The following is a 21,820-nucleotide window of genomic DNA, read 5'->3' on the forward strand; positions in this document are numbered from 1 at the left end:
TACAGCAAGTCAAGCATGGACCCGTGTATTTAGAAAAGGCAACGAGGGGTCCTGTGGCGCCTTATAGGCGAACAGAAATGTATGAGCATCTGACGAAGTGGGCCTTTGCCCACGAAAGCTTATGCTCATACATTTTTGTTAGTCTATAAGGTGCCACAGGACCCCTCGTTGCTTTTGCAGATCCAGACTAATACAGCTACCCCTCTGATACTTGAACACATATTTAGGAAATCAAATATCCCTTATAATGGGTTTATTAGGAAAAAGATTCCATGAACACAAGAGAAGCTTCTATCACTGAATGCTACAAAGAATGGGCAGAGAATCCAAGAGACTGCTCATACAGATACTGGATCCCAGCAGGACTACAGGCAAATTTGCAACATAAGCAGAATCTGAACATCATATCCTTTCTTCATCACAGCCACTCTAATGGTAAAAACAGAGCAGCTCTCAAGATCAACAAGTACAGTAAACTCTTTCATATCTGGCATTCTATTATTCGGAACTCTCAAATAACTGGCATTTTAACCTTAAGTAAATTTTAGTTACCTTTTTCAAAAGTACAGTATGGAGGAAGTAAATACAAATAAATACAGTGTTAAGTTTACAGTGCGCAATATTATTGTTGATAAAGTACTCTGCATACATTTTTGTTTGTTTCTTAATATCTAATCTTGTTAGAATAAGGTTCCGATGAAACCATGTTAGCACGTAACCGGTTTCTTTCTTGTTCTAACAAACCTTATTCTAATAAATATATTTAACCCTGATTGGGGTGTGCTTACAGTTCACTTGCTTGTCAACATTGCACATATGGACAACAGTTGTTGGTCTAATTATCTGGGAGAGCGATTAATCCAACTCATCTATATATACTCCTTTCCCAAAACTGATGCTGTGAACCCGCGGACACATATCATCATCCTTGACTATGATGAAGGCATCCCGGGTTCAAATCGTCCTACAGACAGCAGTTTACACACATCTGACGAGTTCAAATAAGAATGAAACCAGTCACATGCTAATGTGGTTTCATCAGAACCTTATTCTAATACATGTATTCAACCCCGTTTGGGGCATGCTTACAGTTCACTTGCTTGTGAACGTAGTACATATGGCACAGTTGTTGATCTAATTATCTGAGAGAGCGATTAATCCAACTGATCTATCTAATCTTGTTTTTCTTTAGTGTAATGCATTGCTAGGTATACCTCTCTATTATCCAGAATATTTGAATATCCAGTAACCTCCCTGTCACAGGGCTGCCAGATATGTAAGAGTTTGCTTTAGCTGCTAAAAAAGGCACACGGGCACGATAAAGATCCTGGAGCTTTGGCCCATCACTTGACTGTAAAAATACATCAACAGAAGGCATGAACAGCAGACCAGCACATCTTACCACTAACAAGCTTGGTTATATAGAACAACTTTTGAAGAAAGCTACAGTGGAAAGGATGAGAGAACACATTAAAGAGTAATGACAACAAGCCAAATAATATAACTTGAGTACCAAAGTGCTACTTGAATGCCATGTTGGACAGTCAATATGAGTACACACAGCATCTAACAGCAAACAAGACACACAGGGCAGGGAATATTAACGAAGAGTAGCACATTGTAGAAATACAAACAACTACCTCTGCAACTACAATTTCCATAGAAGACCCATCATAATTATCGTGAACAAAAAATACAAGTCAATCCTACCACACAGATCAAGATATGAGGAAAGTTTGCAAAGAGTGTGAAGTAAGTTCACCTAAGCTTCATGAGTTGACCAAGACAGATGGGGTCTACACTCACCGTGGAAGATGGAATGGTTATGTTTGATCTTCCACAATGCCTTTTTCGTGCATGCGCTAAACAGCGCATTCCGGGGTCAATGTTGACCCCGGAACTCCTTGCAAGTGGCAAAGATTAAGAAATGCCAATGGGAGGATTGCTCCCATCAGCATTCTGCAGTGTGAACAGGGACAAATATCAACGGCTGCAAAATCAATTTTTGGTATGCAATTGGCGTACCTAAAATTGCATAGCACCCGTTAATATTCCAGTAGACCCAGCAGTCACAGTGCCAGAAAAATGTAGGAACACAGAACTCTCCTGATGGTAAACAGATGAAGCCCTGAAAATGAAATGACGTGAAGAAAAGCAGTTAAATTGTTCTGTCATTTAAAAGACGTCTTGATTCAGTTTCCACTATGGGAAGAGAGATATTACACAGCACTCTATTTAAAAATAAAAATATCAGTGCACTTGCATATGTAAATAGTGCACCATCTACTAACACAAGAGTATGTAGCACTGGCCAAGTAAGTAGGCTCAATAATGTTACTGGCATGCACTGCAAAGACCAGTACAGGAGTCACGAACCCGAACTCTTGTCAGTTCCTAATGACCAAGACATAAGTTTTACAACAGAGACAAGCTGGCTTAGGTAATATCTTTCATTGGACCAGTTTCTGTTGTGAGAAAGAACAACCTCTCAAGGAAGGAAAGTGAAGGACCAAGATCCTGATATTGTATTATGCTAGATTCTGGCCACACTGTGTGTTCAAAAATCTTTAGCATACAAATTACACAAATCAGGGCCCAAAAGCTTTCCTTCTATGTGTACAAGATATGGCAGATTGACAGACAAAGGCTGGCTGTGGCTGCTTGGTATCAAACAAGCACCAATTCAGCACAAACTTTGGGTGTGAAAGCAGTAAATGGGGCTTATTTTGAATTATAGCATCGTAATTCATTGGAGAGGTGCCCAAAAGTCTGCTTACTAGCTGAAAAAGAGAAACAACAAATCTTCCTCAGCCCAGTTCAAGAAAAGGTCTAACATGTCTGAGTAATTGTGTCTATCCTTCACAGATGCCAATCTGAGCCCAGAAAGGGGGGCAGCATTGATAACTGTGTTGCTTATTTCTTCCTTTATGTCTCAAGACCATATAGGAATGTACCTACAGAAAAAACCTACAAGAAGGTGCCACATCACATTCCTAAAGACTAGGAATTGGAATTCAAGCCATTTTCTACAAGATGAAAATTTAAGGGATACCTTTGTATTCACATGTAAACCTGAGACATGAGCAGAGCACTTATGGAATACTTCAGATGGTTGGCTTATTTGCACTCATTATGTCTTGCTGCTAGCATCTGTCCAGAGGCCTTGGGAAATGCCCAGACCCCTTGCTTCCCTCCACCCACTGGCATCCTATATAATTCATTGTAATCAGCTGTTCGTCAGTTTCACTGAGCCTAATAAGCCAAGTGACACTCTGCCAGCTGTGCGTAATAAAGGCCTTGTGCTTGAATCAAAAGTGTCCAACTTTTGTTCCTTCATTAAGATAGAGCTCTTCTTCATATTTAAGCTTGAAACATTCCCTCTCCCACCAACAGAAGTGGTCTAAATAAAATGTATTATCTTAACTAACTTCTCCCTCAAATATCTTGGAAACACTGAGGCTACAATGACACATACAACATTCTCCCACAAGTCAATATGGAGGACTTCAAGAGGACGAAAAGGAGAGAAAAGGTTCATATATCCACATCTGATCAGATTTTAACGTTGGTTTCTGAAATGCTGGTGAAGATTGTTTTTCCTTGTCTACCTTTGCAACTAAACAAGCGTTAGAGACTCAGTTTTATCTGTACCAACAGCCATTATCAGTAATGAATCATTCTTTAGTGTTGACTGAGGTAAAAATTTCACCCAAGTGCTTAGGCTACTATTGAAAATGGGACTTAGGCATTTCTGAAAATTTTACCCCAGGCATTAGAGCAAAAGTGGGAGAAATACAGCCTGCCAAACATCTTCCTCCAGCCTGCCATGATCCTCTGGGCCACTGAAAGTCCTGTGGCCCAACTTCTGCCTCCAGCCCAATCCTCACAGCTGCAGGGGAGGTGCGCATGGGCGCAAGCATCAGAGACCCACGCCCCTCCTTCCCCCACGGAGCTCAAAGAGACATGTTTGCCCCAGCAGCCATCTGATTTGACTGGTTTGGGACCAACATGACATGCACAGGAGTTGCCTTCTGGTAAATGCATCCTGTCCCATGTCAGCATCCCCTTCTGTACCCAAGTTCCCACCAAGACCCTGCACCTCCTCTTATACTCCTGCCCCAAGTCAGAACCCCTCCCGGATCCAAACTCCTTCCCAAACTCCACAGCCACTCTTGCACCCCCAACTCCTGCCCACAGCTCCCTCCTGTACCCAAACTCTGTCCCAGACCCCTCCATTAACATAATAAAAAGTGCAACCTGTGACCACGTAACAAAATTCATGGAGTGGCCCCCTTGCAAAAATTATTGCTCACCATGACATTAGAGTGACCTCACCTACATTACTACTCTCTTCATGTGCCCAGGACTCCTGCCAAATCCCACCTTCCAACAAGCTCAGCACACTTTCTTCACAATAAATAAAACTGCCACTTTTCCTAACACAGTTCCTTCTGAATTGAATCCCAAAGTTCACAACACACACATACACACACACACACACACTGCTCATTTGAAATTTGCCAAGAACAGATTATACTGTTGGAACCTGTGTTTCCAATACTTTTATTTCTTGCTACAAGCATCCTATTTAGGACAGAAGGAGTGCAACTTCTTTGTAAGCAATTAAGTACCACTCACATAGGCACTCCAAAACACCTCCAGCAGCAACACAATCACTTGTACCGTTTTTGTCTAGCTTCCATTTACACCAACGGTTCTCAAATAAGCATCCAACACATATCATATTGTATCTCCTATATTATAATAAAACTGAAAACTAAAACTCCAAAATAACCTTGGTACCCTGCCAAAACAAAACTGAAAATGAATTGAAAATAAAAGTGATAGCTCTGATGCTATAAAACAAAACGCACCAGGAGGCATTTCACAGTCGTGAGAAAATTTGTTCTGTCTTCACCTACTAATTAAGTAAATCCTACATCCTCAAATTCACAAAATGAAAGGAAGGCTTTAGAATTCAGATTTTCTTCAGGTTAAATCCTACAATTAATGCACAACCCAGCCCCTTCATGGATTAATGTCTGGGGGGTAAATTTCAAAACAGCTTAAGTGACTTCAGACAGGCTCATTTTCAAAACTGACTTAAGCACTTAGAAGACCAAGTGCTGCTAAAAGTCAATAAAGAATTACCTTCCAAAATACATTAAATGGCTTTTGAAACTGGGACTTAGCCTAAGTAATTTGGATAAAATTTTCCAAAGGCATGCAAGTGGCTTAGCCTAAGTCTCTCCAAGAGATGCTTATACATATAAAGAAGCCCCCCTGGACCAGAAGCACTGGCCATGGCAGATCACAGAGGTCCCAAAAAGTCACAGAATCCATGACTTCTGAAACATTCATGAGAAACTCACAGCCATAATTATTATGATTATAATTATGATTTAATTATTTTCTCAAGCCTGGAACTTGACCAAGTATTTGGACCTTGAGAACACATAACTGACAAGCCTATACTAATTAAACGATTCTACTAGCCAGAAGCCTGTAATCCTGGAGGTGAAGGGTGTGAATTCTTTTCTCCAGAACACAGTTTCTTACACTATGTTCTGCAGAACACTGGTGTTCTGTGAACAACTCTCAGGTGTGCTGCAAGCATCTGACACTTTTTTGATATCATACACAGATGACATTTTCTTTTATTAAAACCAGATACAAACCTACTTCTTCACTGATATACCTGATTAAATTAGTTGATTTTGTTTTTGCTGTATATGTTGCTGACTGGGTACCTTTTTCTGGGGGAGGGGGTCTGACAACTTTTTTTTTTATTTAAGAAAATTTTCATAGCTGCTCCACATACAATTATTGTTTGGTGTTCAATGGTCTCAAAATTTTAAGAAACACTGCTCTAGAATTAACTGAAAATGGAATTTGGGCTCTAAGTTACTTCAGTACTTTTAAAAAGTTTACCTGCTGTGATAAAACAACTCATCTTTTCTTCCTTGCTTTATTTAATACGCAGTAACCCTCCTGAAAAGCTGCTTTTATATAACCCCTCACTTTAGTACTCACTTATTTTTCCATTTTAAAACAAAACAGCTAAGAAATTCAAGCTGAACCATCATTATTCTATAGTCTCCAGATTGATCGCACTGAACATTTCTTTCTTTACATCAACAAATAAGCTGGGGGGAGCATGGAATCTTAACACAGAGATTCCATTAATCTGATAGAAATTATCAAAAATACAGCCACCACAATACAAGAGCATACAAAATATGTTTGTTACAGTCTGACAGTAATGAGTGATCAAGCTGCAACAAAGATGAACAGTACACTAGTTATTTTACCTGCATCGCACTTTTCCCCAGTTTCACCACCTCAAATAAAGTGACAGGGTCCCCTTCTCCATTCTGCTGAGGATGACCATTTGCTCTTCCACGACCTATTCCTCTAGTTCCAAGTTCAGAACGACTCTTATCACCTGGAGACTTTCGAGGCTTCTTATTGGAAGACTGGATAAAGGCAACAGCATAATGAAAATTGAGTGAAGTTATAACATTTGAATGAATTAATTCAATATGTCTTGTAAACTATTTATAAATATCAATTAACAAATGCTCAGGTAAATACTTGGTATGCATTTTACGCATCAGGTTAATAAGTATCATTTCCTGGCATAAAAAGAGCTAGCCAGACAAATTTCCATAAAACTAGTCTTAATATCAGAAATACATAATATAATGCAAGGCCAAATTATGCAATGTCAAAATTATTAAAAATTATGGTCAATGTAGCAAAAACCATCTCTGCCACATACTTTTACAATAATTAGAGCATCTTATTTACAGAACTACTGCATCCTATTTACCTCCGGACACAATTTATTACACCTGATGCTAATAACAGAGAGGAAGCCGTGCTAGCCTGTACACTATCAAAACAAAAAGCAGTCAAGTAGCACTTTAAAGACTAGCAAAATAGTTTAGCAAAATAATAACAATAGCAGCAAAATAGAATAGCAAAATAAACTATTCTGATGATAACAGTCCCTTCTTTCACTAAACCTGTGTGAAATTAAAACATTTGTTCTATATCTGCTAAAAGGTTCTTGCTGAGTTTTCTGAACTTATTTTACTGAGGAAACCTTCAAAATTTCCATGAGGGTTTACCCGAGTGGTTTCGTACTATTAATGTTTCTGAGATTAACACATCTATCTCAAACCATCAACTACACAGTTCTGAGAGCTAGAGTGAGGATGATTCCATCCAAAAATAATATACTTCCACAGGCTTTAATGTACAAGATGGCTAGTGTACAGATCACGGTAGCTTTCCATCACTTGGAAGTATTTAAATAAAGATTTTACGTCTTTAAGAAACATGTACTAGCTGAATGCTCAACTACAGGTTGACAGAGTAAACAAAGGAAGAAACTCTCCTGACCTGTAATATACAGAGCTCAGATTACACAATCATGATTTATTCTGGCCTTAAAAAATTTACTAAATGTATACAGGATCCACTTCTTTCTTTCAAGCTTTTTAAAGATCAAAAAAACTGCCTCTCTCCCCCCTACTTTCCCCAAGTGCATTTTGAGGGAGAACTTTCTTGGTCTGAATGCATAAAAGATTATTTGATCTCCACATGCAAGGTTGTTTTCCTCTAAAGAGATAAATCCCTTCTCTTCAGATTATTCAGAAAAAGACAAATAAATAAATACAGTTACCTATTTCCATAACTGGTGTTCTTTAAGATGCATTGCTCATGTCCACCCAACATAATGTGTGTGCTCACCATGTGTACATGCACCAGCAGTGTTCCCTCAGCGTGGCCTGTAAGAGTTAGCTCCAGCACCCCCTGGGACTGATGCACACATGCCATGCTATATAGGAGAGCTGCTGGACCCCATTTGCCTTTGGTCCTTTCTTGCCGAAATTTCAACAGTGCAGAAGGAGGGTGGAATATTAAATGGACATGAGCAGTACATCTCAAAAGAACACCAGTTATGAAAACAAGTCACTGCCTTTTCTTCGAGAGCTTGCTCATGTGCATTGAACACACGGCTCCAAGCAGTCTCTCTAGTGGATGATAGGAATTTAAGGGCACGCCATCGGCAGTTAAGCTCTGCCAAACACAGCATCCTGTTGCGCCAGCTACAGGATGGCATAATGCATCAAGAATTTTTGAATGGAGAACTACGTTGCAAATTTGCAGATGTCCTGAGTGAGAATGAAAGTCAGATCAGCTGCAAGGAAGCACGTGCCCTCACCAACAAAGACAGCTGAAGACTTCCAATGGCGTAGCATTCCCAGATGCAAGAGGTTATCAGTTTGAGACTCTCTATGCAGACATACTGGGGGCCCTTTTATCCATTCAGCATAGGCAACAAGGAGCTAGGAAGACTCATGACGGGTCTTCATTTGATTCAGGTAAAAGGTGAGAACTCTCCTCATATCCAGAACATGGGGGAAACATTCCTCATTAGACTTACAATATTTGGGGCTTAAGACCACGAGGAACATGTCTTAATACATATGAAATGCAAAAACCACCTTTGGAAGGAAAGCTGGATAAGATAGGAGCAGCACTTGACCCTCTTAAAAAAAAACAAAACACATTTATGGTGGCTGTAAAGTCAAGGCATGCAGCTGAAATGATTGCCATTAGGAAGGCTACATTCCGAGACAGATTCAAAAAGGATCAAGAGGACAAGGGCTCAAATGATGGTTCCATTAGCCTAGAGAGGATTAATGTGAGGTCCCATTGAGGAACTGTTGTTCAATTATGTGAGAATAGCTTCACAAGATCTTTCAAGAATCTGACCATCAGAATGTAAGAAAACACTGAGCGCCCCTGAATCAGCAGATAGAAAGCCAAGATGACTGCAAGTGGACATTGATTAGATGGGGCCACTGTAAGGTGGGTGCATAATTGGCTGGATGAACGTTCTCAGAGACTCATTATTAATGGTTTGCAGTCATGCTGGAAGGGTGCAACAAGTGGGATTCTGCAGGAATCTGTTTTGGGAATGGTTCTATTGAATATCTTCATCAACAGTTTAGATTCTGGCATCAAGAGTATGCTTATTAAGTTTGCAGATGATTCCAAGCTGGGAGGGGTTGCAATTGCTGTGAAGGATAGGCTCATAATTCAAAATGATCTGGACAAACTGGAGAAATAGGCTGAGGTAAACAGGATGAAGTTTAATAAGGACAAATGCAAAGTACTCCACTTAGGAAGAAACAATCAGCTTCATACATATAGTGGGAATCAACTGTTTAGGAAGGAATACCACGGAAAAGGGTTTAAGGGTCATAGTGGACGACAAGGTAAATATGAGTCAACAGGGTGAGGCTGTTGCAAAAAAGCAAACTTGATTTTGGAATGCATTAATAGGAATGTTGAGAGCAAGACACGAGAAATCATTCTTCCTCTCTACTCAGCGCTCATTAGGCCTCAATTAGAGTACTGTGTCCAGTTCTGAGCACCACATTTCAAGAAAGATGTGGAAACACTGGAGAAGGTCCAGAGAAGAAAAACAAGAATGAGACAGGTCTAGAGAACATGAGCTATGAGGGAAGACTGAAAGAACAGGACTTGTTTAGTTTAGAAAAGAGAAGACTTAGAGGAGACATGATATGGTTTTCAAGTACCTCAAAGAAGGTTGCAAGGAGGAGGAAGAAAAATTTTTCTCCTTGGCTTCTGAGGATAGGACAAGGAACAATGGGCTTAAACTTCAGCAAGGATGGTTTAAATTAGTCATTTGGAAAAACTTCCTAACTGTCAGGGTGGTTAAACACTGGAATAAGTTACCTAGGGAGGCTGTGGAATCTGCATTGCTGGAGACATTCAAGAATAGGATAGACAGTCACCTATTAGGGATGGTCTAGATGGTGTTTGGTCCTGCCAAGAGGACAAGAAACTGGTGACCTGTTGAGGCCCCTTCCAGTTCTAGTATTCCATGATCCTCTCTGACTAATGATGTAGAACATTGTGGCAGTGGTGGAGAACTGTTTCTTCTGGGGATCACATTCCTTAAGTTTGCAGGTCACCAAGGGGAGCACCACAGATGAGGTCCAGAGCACCACCAGTTCCACTGCATGAGTTGGTCTGAAATGGAACGCCCTCCATACCTATTGACCAGAAACACGAGGTTTGGATCAATGGTGGGATGATCATGACTTGATTCAGAGGGTGCCTGGAGGAAGAGTAGACTGATAGCCGCCACTGTCAGAGAGGCACAGCCTGAGCCTGAAATGGTGTACCACATAGTACACAAGGACATGTGGCCAGGAGACAAAAACAGATCCTTGCTGTGGTAAGGCAGAAATGAGACTACTGTGATCGATCAGGGAACAAAACCTGCTTGAATGAAGTACAGCACTGATAAACTTAAGTTTCCGTTGTGGATCAGCACTCCAACCTGACGACACGTGAGAAGCAACAGAATCATGTCACTGCAGACTATGGTCCTGGGGATGCCTTTGATGACTAAGTCATTCAGAAACAGATAAATCTGAATTCCCCGACACTGGAGGTAAGCCCCTACTACTGATATGTTTGTTAAACACCTGTGAGGCCAGAGTCAGGCCAAACAGGAGGAATGGAAACTGTAATCTCCCAAACCTAGACAGACCATGCAGAATTTGAGATTCACCTGATAGCAGTTCAGGTCTCGCCGAGTCCAGAATGGGCTGACGACTGCCTTTGGAGATTATAAAGTAACAAGAATAGAACTTCTAGTTCCAGTATTGAGGCAAAACCTCTTCCACTGCACCTATCTGCAGCAACCCTTAATTTATTGCTGAAGCAGAAGGATCCCTGAAGAGGGGTGCAGAAGGAAGGGCAGAAGTCAGATGACGGATAGCTCTCTGCTGCACTGTGTTGTGGACCAAATGGCCTGTAGATATGGAGCACCATACAGAGAAGAAAGGGCACAAATGGAGGGAAAACAAAAGCATGGGACCAGGGATACTGAGAGGTACATCGTCCTTGGGTGCACTCTCAAAATGAATATTTGGCCATTGGCTATGACTGACAAGTGCCCAGTTGGGGCAAAAGCTGGGGTTGCTTACTCAGCTTCCTCTTATAACCCCTGAATTTATTTTGGGTCAACTCATGAAAGGAGTGGGAGGGTTGAGACTGAGCCAGCTGTAGCTTAAACTTTTTACAAGCTTGCCCGATATATAGAAGCCCAAAGGTCTGCAGAAGTTTGCACAAATACATTAACCTGTGCAACTTAGTGGCACTTTGTTCCACAAACATGGTGATCCCAAAAGAGCAAGGACAGGTTTTAGACAGACTGATGAGACTCTGTGGGGAGACCAGAGAGAAATAGCCAAGACCCCCTCTGCATAAAGAGGGCTGTCACAATGGAGCAAGCCACTGATTCAGCTGCATCAGAGGCTGCCTCAAGTACCAAGCAGTGCTTTCCTCAGCAAGAGCTTGGGACTCCTTTCTTGAGACGCCAGGAAAGACAGACTTGAGTTTGGACATGGTCTGCCACACTGATATCATAGCAGGCCATCAGACCAAGCACACACAAAGAAGGTGTCTGCAGACTCTTCTAGCTCCTCATCCTGAATACTCAAGTTGGAGGGCACCTTTTTTAGGAAGTTCTGGTGCGCCTTTGAGTCATCCTGCAGCACCACAGGCTCAGGGTGGTCTCATGGGGTAGGGGACAAGGAGGAGATAAACTGGGCTGATGGGCCCTCCTTGAGTAGTGGAGATGCAAGAGATGGATCTTCTGTCCCCTCTTCCAGTGGCAGGGTGGTAGTTGGCGGGGCCTCTGTGTCTGAGGGTTACTTGGGATCGTAGGCTGACTGCACCTCAGATGTCCTGGTCAGCAAGTGAAGCAGCAGGTCCAGCACTGGGAGCCTCCACGGGTTTCACTGGCACCAATGTGTGGACCAGGGACTCAGAAGCCATGTAATCAGCTGTGGTCTGGCTTGTGGCACCAAAGAATGCAGCAACTTTGATGCTGGGATATGACAGTGAGGCAGATTCTCAGATCAGGCTCCCAGAGCAGACACTGCCCATGGACTACAACAAGGAAAAACAAGGGTTTCTATCAGAACAATACTAAGCATTCCTGGTTGAGTCTGAGCCTGGTGATGAGTGTTGGGACCAGCTCCTCAGCAACCAATGGTGATCCAGTAATCTATGCCAAGCGCAGGCTGGTGACTGATACCAGGCCAAGGTGCTGCAGTGCCTTGAAGCAGAACCACAAGGAGCTCCTGACCTTAGGTGCCCGTGGGTAGGGGACCTGTCCCTGGATTGGAAGCCAGACTGTGGGGAGATCCATTATCAGGTATGATGTCCATACTGAGGACCAAGTAACTCTAAGCATCTATGCCTGGCTGCTGGTGAGCCACACATCAGTTCACCATGAGCCCTTGCACCACCAAGGAACCACAACAGGCTGCTAGTCTTCTGTTGATGGAAGGAGGCAAATGGTGGTGCAACATACTTGTGGAGAAGGGTATGCTGCTTAAGAGTTACCAAAGTAATCCAAGTGTGGGCTCTCTTTTGTGTCAAGGCCCAGCTACCACTAGCGTGGGTGGCACCAGCATCAAAAGAATGTCCCATGGTGCCTGCAAGGCCTCTGGCATTGACAGAACATGGAGACTATAGCACTCCAATGGGGCCCTGAAGGCCAACAGCGCCATCACTGCAAGGTCTGTGTTGCCTAGCTGTTGGGCCTTCTCCTTGCGTGGGCCTGGAAACTTACCCTGTTGGACTTTTTTAGGTTCTTATTTGAGGCCAAAGACATGGTTTCAGTGCCTTGTGCCTGTCAGCAACCATGATGTTTTGCACACCAAAGCGCTTGTGCTCAGCGATGAATCAAAAAACTGATCCAGTGTCAGAGCTAGCAATGACTCCCTCAGGTGAGCTTTCAGATGAATGTCCACCTCTTTTTTGGTTTGTGACTTAAAGGATTTGCAGATCCAGCACTTATCACGTATGTATGCTTCTCCTAACCACCGTAAACAGTCATGAGGGACTCCAGCAGACATAAAGCTTGTGGAAACTACCACACACAAACCCGAGGGGAGCGGGAATGTCCCATCCCAAGCCAACATCCATAAGTGACCTACAACTTTTTTAAACTACAACTTTTATCTAACTAGAGGGAAACGATTTACAAGTGACTGCCTACTAAACATAAGAAGATAGAACACCAAGAGCTGCAGCACTAAACTTCCAAGCACCACCACAGTTGGCTAGAAGGAACTGAAGGTGGAGGCATCCAGCAGCGTCCTTTATACTTTGGCATTATGGAATGTGTGCTGCACTCCAGAGGGCACTGGAATCAAGCCATAAGGGTACTGCTGAGGGACAAACTTCCAGTATTTGGTGCACATGGTAATGCACATGCACACCTACATCAAGTAGATATGAGCAAGTATGCAAAAACAGCCAGAAGTCAGGAAAACAGGAATTGCTATATGGGATCAGGCCTGTGGTTCAACTAGTCTAGTAATCCATCTTCATCAGTTGCCAGCTTCTTCAGAGGAAGACGTATAAACATATGAATCTCAAGTAAGAAGTTTATTTTACCACTTTATTTGACACTGGTGCAACCACTGCTGGAATATGCAATTCCAGCTACGGCAACTGTATAGTTGGAATCAACTTAGCTGGTCATCGTCACTGAGGGAGGTTGACAAGAGTTTCAGCCATCCACCTCCCTTACTCCTCACATGATTGACTGTCAACCCCTGATAGTTTGATTTCGCTCATCATCAAACCTCAGAAGATCAACTCTGACTGGGTCGATCTACTGGGTAGAGTAGATATACCCTCAGAATAATTAATAATTGGAACAAAAGTGGTATAGGGGATTCTTCATCACTGACAATTTTTTAATCAAAACGATGTTTTTTTTAAAAGAAACTGAATTATTTTGGGGAAGTTCTATGGCCCATTTATACAAGCAATCAGACTAGATGATTAATCTAGTAATAGTCCCACCTCATCTTGGAATACCTGAAACCTGGAATTAGACAATCATAGGATAAATCTGCCACCCATGAAGACCTCCCGCTAACTTCAGAATATGTTTAACCCCAAAGCATATAGTTCCATATCCCCTGCAAAACTTTAAATATTAACCACAACAACTCTAGATGTATTTTTATACAAATGATTAATCCTTCTTTAAAACTTGCAAGATTCTTTGCCTTAATGAAATCCTGTAGCAAGGAGTTCCACAGCCTAATTAGGTGTTAGGTGAAGAAGCATTTGCTTTTTCTTACTTCTGAATTTTCCTCCTTTCCAGTTCACTTACAGTCTCCTTCTTCTTGTGTAAGAAAGACAGGGAAAGGGGGATGATGCCAATCTATCTTCATTATTGTATATACTTTTATCAAGTCCCTTATTATTTTTGCCTTTCAAACAATCCCTATCTTTTCCATTTCTCGTCATATAAGAAATTCCCCATGGCCCTAATAAATCACATTTTTGAACTCTAATTTTTAAATATTTTTTCTGAGAGGTGACCAGTAGTGCAAATAGTACTACAGCAGGCTGCACCACCAATTTATAGACCAACAGACTTAGGGGTGCTGAATATAGTGTGTTTGTGTGTTCCTTTAGTGTTTGAGAGAAACAAATAAGGTTTATTGCCTCTCAGTGTCAAACTTCTTTGTGGTATAACTCTCAGATATGGAGAAGGTACTTCGGTCTTTTGGCTAGGATGGGAAGAGGCCACAAATGAGGATGAGCTCCCTAACAAATACAAGGAAGATTTGCAGCCAGTGGTTTTGAAAAGGGACAATGAAGGGCATCTTCTGCGGCTGATCTGTATAGTGCACTTGTACATGGGTGGGTCTCCTGATCAACTTCTGGAAAGAACAAGCTATTCAAGTATTTCCTTCTCAGAGTTCAAGAGACAGACCATGGAGGATCAATGGAACATGCCTTCAAGTGGCCATGGTCTCAGCAATACATCTAAAGCATCTTCTAAAACTGGCCATCTAACGAATATTCCACACCCCACTGAGGTAGGAGGGATCTGTATGTTTAATTAAAAAAATTTTTTCCTGAACCTCTATGAAGAGGCTACACTCCCAGTCTTTAGTCTGTAGGAGAGCTGCTAAAAGAGCAGCCTTTTGAAATGCATTGAGCTTCTACTGTGCTGAAGCACAAGAAGGAAATGCTACTGGAGCAAGAATTTTTCCCCAGGCTGTTCTCAGAATCCTTTCTCAAGTTTTGTTAAAAAAAAAAAAAACAAAAACAAAAGTCATAAGAAGGAAAGAGACAATTTTACAACCTGCCAAAGAGGCTCCCAGAACCAGCACTGAGATAAAACTGCTGTTCCCTAGCACAGGGACATTCAGCTAAGGACTCATAAGGAAACAATATAACTATAGCTGTGTCTACACGTGCACGCTACTTCGAAGTAGCGGCACTAACTTTGAAATAGCGCCCGTCACGGCTACATGCGTTGGGCGCTATTTCAAAGTTAACTTCGACGTTAGGCGGCGAGACGTCGAAGTTGCTATCCTCATCAGGAGATGGGGATAGCGCCCTACTTCGACGTTGAACGTTGAAGTAGGGACTGTGTAGTCATTGCACGTCCCGCAACTTCGAAATAGTGGGGTCCACCATGGCGGCCATCAGCTGAGGGGTTGAGAGACGCTCTCTCTCCAGCCCCTGCGGGGCTCTATGGTCACCGTGGGCAGCAGCCCTTAGCCCAGGGCTTCTGGCTGCTGCTGCTGCAGCTGGGGATCCATGCTGCAGGCACAAGGTCTGCAACCAGTTGTCGACTCTGTGGATCTTGTGTTGTTTAGTGCAACTGTGTCTGGGAGGGGCCCTTTAAGGGAGCCGCTTGCTGTTGAGTCTGCCCTGTGACCCTGTCTGCAGCTGTGCCTGGCACCCTTATTTCGATGTGTGCTACTTTGGCGTGTAGACGTTCCCTCGCAGTGCCTATTTCGATGTGGTGCTGCGCAATGTCAAAGTTGAACATCGACGTTGCCAGCCCTGGAGGACGTGTAGACGTTGCTACATCGAAATAAGCTATTTCGATGTAGGCTTCACATGTAGACGTAGCCTATGACAGAAAGATCAGCTGGAAAGTTTAAGACAAAAAATTACTCCAAAGGTCAACATAAAGATACAAGACAGGTACCCAGAATTAATGACCAGACTAGTATGAGAAGTTCCCTATGACTGTGAGTGAGGTTCTATAATATCCTTCAATAAGCATAGTGGTAGCATACAATATTACTGGTTTTAAGATGGATCTTGATACATTTAAAACGGATCTTGATAAATTTATTGACAGGGTTGACTCTGATAATGAGGGACTGAACTCAGTGAGCTATGAGGTCCATTCACGTCATTTGCTTCTAACAGATTCTGAAACATCTGCAGAGCTGCTCTGGTAAGTTTGAAGTCATTCAATGGACAGGGTATTAACTACAAAGCTAACATTATTATGCAGGTACTTGGGTGAATTTTCAAAATTTTATAATAATCTTTTAGAACCAGATACTCTAACACAGCAAATATTTTATATAGTTGTAGGATCTTTTGTGACACATATTCCATTAGTTTACACTAGTCCCTTAAAGAACAAAGCTTCTTATTCAGATTCACAACACAAACTATGCTGTTTTACCTTAATCTTTTAACCTGCATTAGCAGATCTTCCTAGGGAAAAACTAAACATTATATTAAAAGTTTGAGCATACTTTCTAGATCATATGAAGACATTAAAAGCCACTGAAAGATGGCTCAATTGCTTCACAACACTTGAGAAGTATCCATCTATTAAAAATATTAATAGTAATAAAGAGCTAGGGTTAACAAAAACTACTTTCATGCCTGGGAAGAATGCTGTAATATGACAAATAATCAAAGGTAGAATTTTAATGTGTACATATATAAAGGAAGTAGTATTAATAGCTATTACCAACTCATCTTTTAAATTAGATCCTATATTTCTATTTCAGAAAACGTTTCTTCTTATCAGTCTGACATATGTATTATGCACTATAAATCTTCATATAGTTTGAGAAATTTTTTTTTGCAAACCTAGGAGGACAGGGTAGGAAAACAGTCTGCAATCAAGTTTAAATTGATGCTCAACAAAACAAAACTAAACACCACGTACTGGAGGCCTTCCAGGACGGCCCCTTTTTCTCTTTCCTTTGACTTCGGTTTCTTCAAGCTCACTGCCAGCATCAGAATGTGCAGTCGTTTCATTTGTAGAATCCCTACGGAAGAAACACCAGTTATAGTAAGATTATTTGAAATAAGTTATCCATTTAAAATTGACAGTGATGGAATAGTAGGTATAGTATATAAGAAGTTATCCTTTAAAAGCCTTGTGCAACATTCACTCTACAAATTCATCAAACAGTACTACATATGGAAGAATACTAAACTATGGAGTTCCTTGTGGCAAAAAATTAGTGTATGCTCTCAGACATGAAGACATTTAAACAAGTGGCTCTTTTACAGCAAAATTCTACTTCGAAAATTGCCCATGTTAAACAGCATCTTCGTTACGCATCTATTTGTGTTTCATTCAGTAGTATCAGCTAGACCCCATGATAAAAATAAGATTTTACTACTGTTAACTCATTAGCCTCGAGAGCCAATAAGTTATCAGGAAAACAATAACTGGATTGAACATTAACAAGGGGAAGACCAATACAATGATGATCAACCAGTCCAACCCCACCACCATCACACAGGATGGGAACGACCTGGACGAAGTGGAGCAGTTCGCCTGCTATTATGGGCAGAGCCAGAGTAACAGGCAAGGATATCAATGCCAGAATAGGGAAAGCAAAAGCTGCATTCAACACTCTCTGTCCTATATGGAGTTCACAAATAATATCTGTGAAGACAAAACTGAGGATCTTCAACACAAATGTTAAGAGTGTACGCTTGTATGGATGCAAGACCTGGCATATTAAAAAGTCTTAAAATCACAAGCTATAGAAATCCATAAACAGATGCCTAAGGTACATCCTTCCATCAAATGGCAAGACTATCACAAACAAAGAGCTTTGGAACAGCAGAACAAGAACCACTTGACATTCAAATCAAAAGAAAGAAGTTGGGATGGCTACGCCGCACTCAAAAAACCAACATCCAGCATAGTCCGTCAAGCTCTCACATGGAATCTGCAAGGGAAACACAAAAGAGGAAGACCTCGGACAACGTGGAGAAGATCTACTGACACTGAAGAAAGATAACTGGGTAACTCCTGGAGCCAGAGAGATGTTTGGTCCCAAGACAGCGTGAAGTGGAAGAGACTTGTAGATGATCTATGCTCCATTGGGAGTACAAGGGTTTAAGTCAAATCAAGTAAGTCAAAGGATTTGATTACACACTAGCTCTCACATCATTAAAATGTAAATTCCAATTATAGCCCAAAATTCTAGCCTCACCTCCACTCAAAAGACAATGGACTGCACCATACAAAAAAGGCAAGGTTTATCCTGAAGAATTTTTATCGAAGGTGATGATGCATAAATCAGATACACCTTAACCTGACTCACTCATCCCACATTGGGTCTGTGGCTACAGAGTTAGAAAAATTTCACTTGCACGCTAAGCAAATCTTATCTGCAAGTCACTCAGAGACCCCCCCCAAGCAGATTTATGTCATTGATTTAAATCTCTATTTAAATCAGGGTGAAGAGGGTGTTCAGGGAGGTGTAGCACCTCCGGTGTGGGGACTTGTCATGTCTCTTCGGGGGCAGTTTGTGCATTTTTGGTCCCCACCTGGCACCCAGCTCTCACCTGTGGCTCCAAGAATCTGTAGCATGCAGCAGCCACACCCTGATAAACCACTTCAACAGGCAGGCTAAATCAGGTGAGTGTAGCCAGCAGGTCTGAAACCTGCAGTGAGATAGGGAATTCCTTATCCCAGCATGCAAAGTCAGCCCCAGCAGATTGGACAGATGAGATCAACAGCAAGATCCAATGACCAGGAAGGCAGTTCTGCAACACTCTGTGGAGAGCGAAGGGCATGACAAGGCACCAAAGACAGCATGGTCATCCACTGCAGCCTAGGAAGTCCCAGCTGTTATGACTTTTCGTACCACTGGAACCAGGCTTCTGCGGTCAAGAGAGTGGAACTGCCCCTGTGTAACGGCTCTTCCACTTTAAACATTCTCCTGCACAGGTTCTTTGCACATTCTCATCACTTCTGTCTACCTCAAAGTCCTGAGGCAATGGCAGAAGGGCAAAGCGACAGGTGGAGGTGGCCACTGGGAGTCATAGCTCCAGACCTGCACGTAGGCTGCCTGTGGACTTCAGTCGCTCAACTCTGACCCCGGGATGACAGAGGAGTTTGGCAGCGTCCCAGGAGACTCAGCAGGCCTTTTTAGGAACAGCACTGCTCACCTTCAAAATGAGGGAGGGGACTAGAAAAGGTGTCCCAAAAATTGTTTGTCCCAAACAAAATGGCCAGCATGATGCAGCTGGCAGTTTTACCTTCACAGAGATAAAAAAACAGTGAAAAGAAAGATATTTGCAGCATGGAACATTCGCACCCTCTTGGATAGGGAGAATGCTATGAGGCCTGAGAGAAGAACGGCCCTCATAGCAAGAGAACTGGCACGTTATAATTTTGACATAGCTGCCCTGAATGAGACCAGACTGGCAGAGAAAGGCTCCATCTGCGAACCAAAAGGAGGTTACACCTTCTTCTGGAACGGCAGGCCAGAAAATTAAGACAGAATCCACGGAGTGGGACTAGCCATCAAGACATCACTTCTGCATCAGCTTCCTGACCTACCAACTTGCATCAGTGAGTGTCTGATCAAGCTCCGCTTCCCCCTCAACACCTCTCGCCACGTTACAGTTATCAGCGCCTACGCCCCCATACTGACTAGCAGCGACAAAGCAAAAGAAAGTTGCTATGAGGACCCTGATCATCTTGTGAAAGCAACTCCTCCTAGTGACAAGCTTCTCCTGGGTCGGCAACGCCAGGGTCAGCAAGGCCTGTAGGACCTGGAAAGGGGTGCTGGGGTATCACGGTGTTTGTAACATGAATGCCAATGGCCGCCTTCTGCTGAGCTTGGGTGCAGAAAACGACCTGACGATTATCAACATTCTTCCAGCAAGGCGATAAATACAAGACCACATGGAAGCACCCGAGATCAAAACAGTGGCACCTGATTGACTACGTCATCAGTCACAGGCAGGACATTTGAGATGTTAAGATCACCAGGGCCATGCGGGGAGCTGAGTGCTAGACTGATCATAGACTCATCAGATCAGTCCTTATGCTACACATCACACCACTGCACCGCAAGAAGCTCAAGGTTGTCAGACCGTCCTTCAACATCTGGAAGCTGCAACATACTGGCCATTGTGAGAAAATTGCTGCCTGCCTTGACCAAGTGCTGACGTCCCATGGACCTCTGACTGGAGACCCAACACAAAAGTGGGACCAGTTCAAAACCCTGGTGACGGAGTCAACCAAGTCAACACTAGGACTGAAAAAGAGAGCTCACTAAGACTGGTTTGATGAAAATGACAAGGCCATTGTAATGATCTTAGAGGAAAAACAGAATGCATTTCTGCTATGGCAGAATGATAAGTCCTCAATCTCCAAACGTGATCATTTCAAACACCTTCAGAGCCTGGCACAAACGGCACTTCGCAAAATGCAAAATGAGTGGTGGGAGAGTAAAGCTGATGCAGTCCAATATTAGACTGACACGAAGAACTCCAAGATGTTCTTCAGTGCTATCAAAACTACATATAGACCTTTAAAGCCAAGTACTACACCTCTCCTGTACAGATGGCATGACCCTTCTGAGGGAGAACAGCACCAGCAATAGGTGGAGAGAGCACTTCAGCAACCTTCTCAACAGATCCTCCACTGTCGACCCTGTGGCCGTAGACCAGATCCCTCAGAAACCCACAATAGACAGTCTTGACCTGCCCCCTACAATGGACGGGGTCAAAAAGACTATCAGCCAGACCAGCTCTGGCAAAGCTCCTGGGATGGACGGTATCCCTGCTGAAATTTTCAAAGCAGCAGGACCAGTGTCACCTGAAGCCTTTCACAACATCCTGATCAGCATCTGGGAAAAAGACGACATGCCCAAAGACTTTAAGCATGCCACAATCATCTTGCTCTTCAAGAACAAGGCCAACAAAGCTGATTGTGGAAATTACTAGGGCATCTCCCTTCTCTGTACTTCTGGGAAGATCTTGGCTCAAGTCATCCTCAACTGCCTGATCACCAGCATCTCAGAACCTACCAGAGGCACAGTGTGGTTTTCGCCAAGGCCACAGCAATGATCTTTGCTGTTCATCAGGTCCAGGAAAAGCGCATAGAGCAGAACTTGGATCTGTACACTGTCTTTATAGACCTGACCAAGGCGTTTGATGCCATCAAGAGAGAAGCCCTGTGGAATATCCTGTCAAATCTTGGCTGCCCATGAAGATTCATCAACCTCATACACCTGTTAAACAATGACACGACTGGCTTTGTTGTTTCAAATGGTGAGTCCTCAGATCCATTTGACATATCCAATGGTGTGAAGCAAGGGTGCGTGCTGGCCCCAGTGTTATTCAACCTCTTTTTCATGTGCGTCCTCAGCCACACAGTTAGGGACCTGGACCATGGAGTCTACATGAAACAGACTTGATGGGTCACTTTTCGACCTTCATCATCTGAATGCTAAAACCGGAGACTCTTGAGAGGCTCATCCTTGAAGCCCTTTTTGCTGACGACTGTGCGCTTATGGCACGCAAGGAATCTGATCTCCAGCTCATCGTCAACAAGTCTGCTGACGCCACTCACCTCTTGGGTTTGACCATCAGCCTATGAAAGACCAAGGTACTGTTTCAACCTGCTCCAGGATCTGTTGTTCTC

The 21,820-nt window shown here is 42.7% G+C and overlaps 1 protein-coding gene across 1 annotated transcript in view; it reads right to left on the reverse strand.

Annotated features, from left to right (window-relative positions):
• Positions 1–21,820, reverse strand: part of STAG1 (STAG1 cohesin complex component) — a 331,084-nt gene that overhangs the window by 241,146 nt on the left and 68,118 nt on the right. Inside the window, exons 4-5 of the mRNA XM_075003885.1 lie at positions 17,084–17,186; positions 6,312–6,476 (exon numbers count right to left, since the gene is read on the reverse strand). Of these exons, the coding sequence (XP_074859986.1) occupies positions 6,312–6,476; positions 17,084–17,186 (268 nt within the window). The remainder of the gene's footprint in view (positions 1–6,311; positions 6,477–17,083; positions 17,187–21,820) is intronic.

The sequence above is a fragment of the Carettochelys insculpta genome, chromosome 10, assembly GCF_033958435.1.
Source record: "Carettochelys insculpta isolate YL-2023 chromosome 10, ASM3395843v1, whole genome shotgun sequence".
Lineage (NCBI taxonomy): Eukaryota > Metazoa > Chordata > Testudines > Carettochelyidae > Carettochelys > Carettochelys insculpta.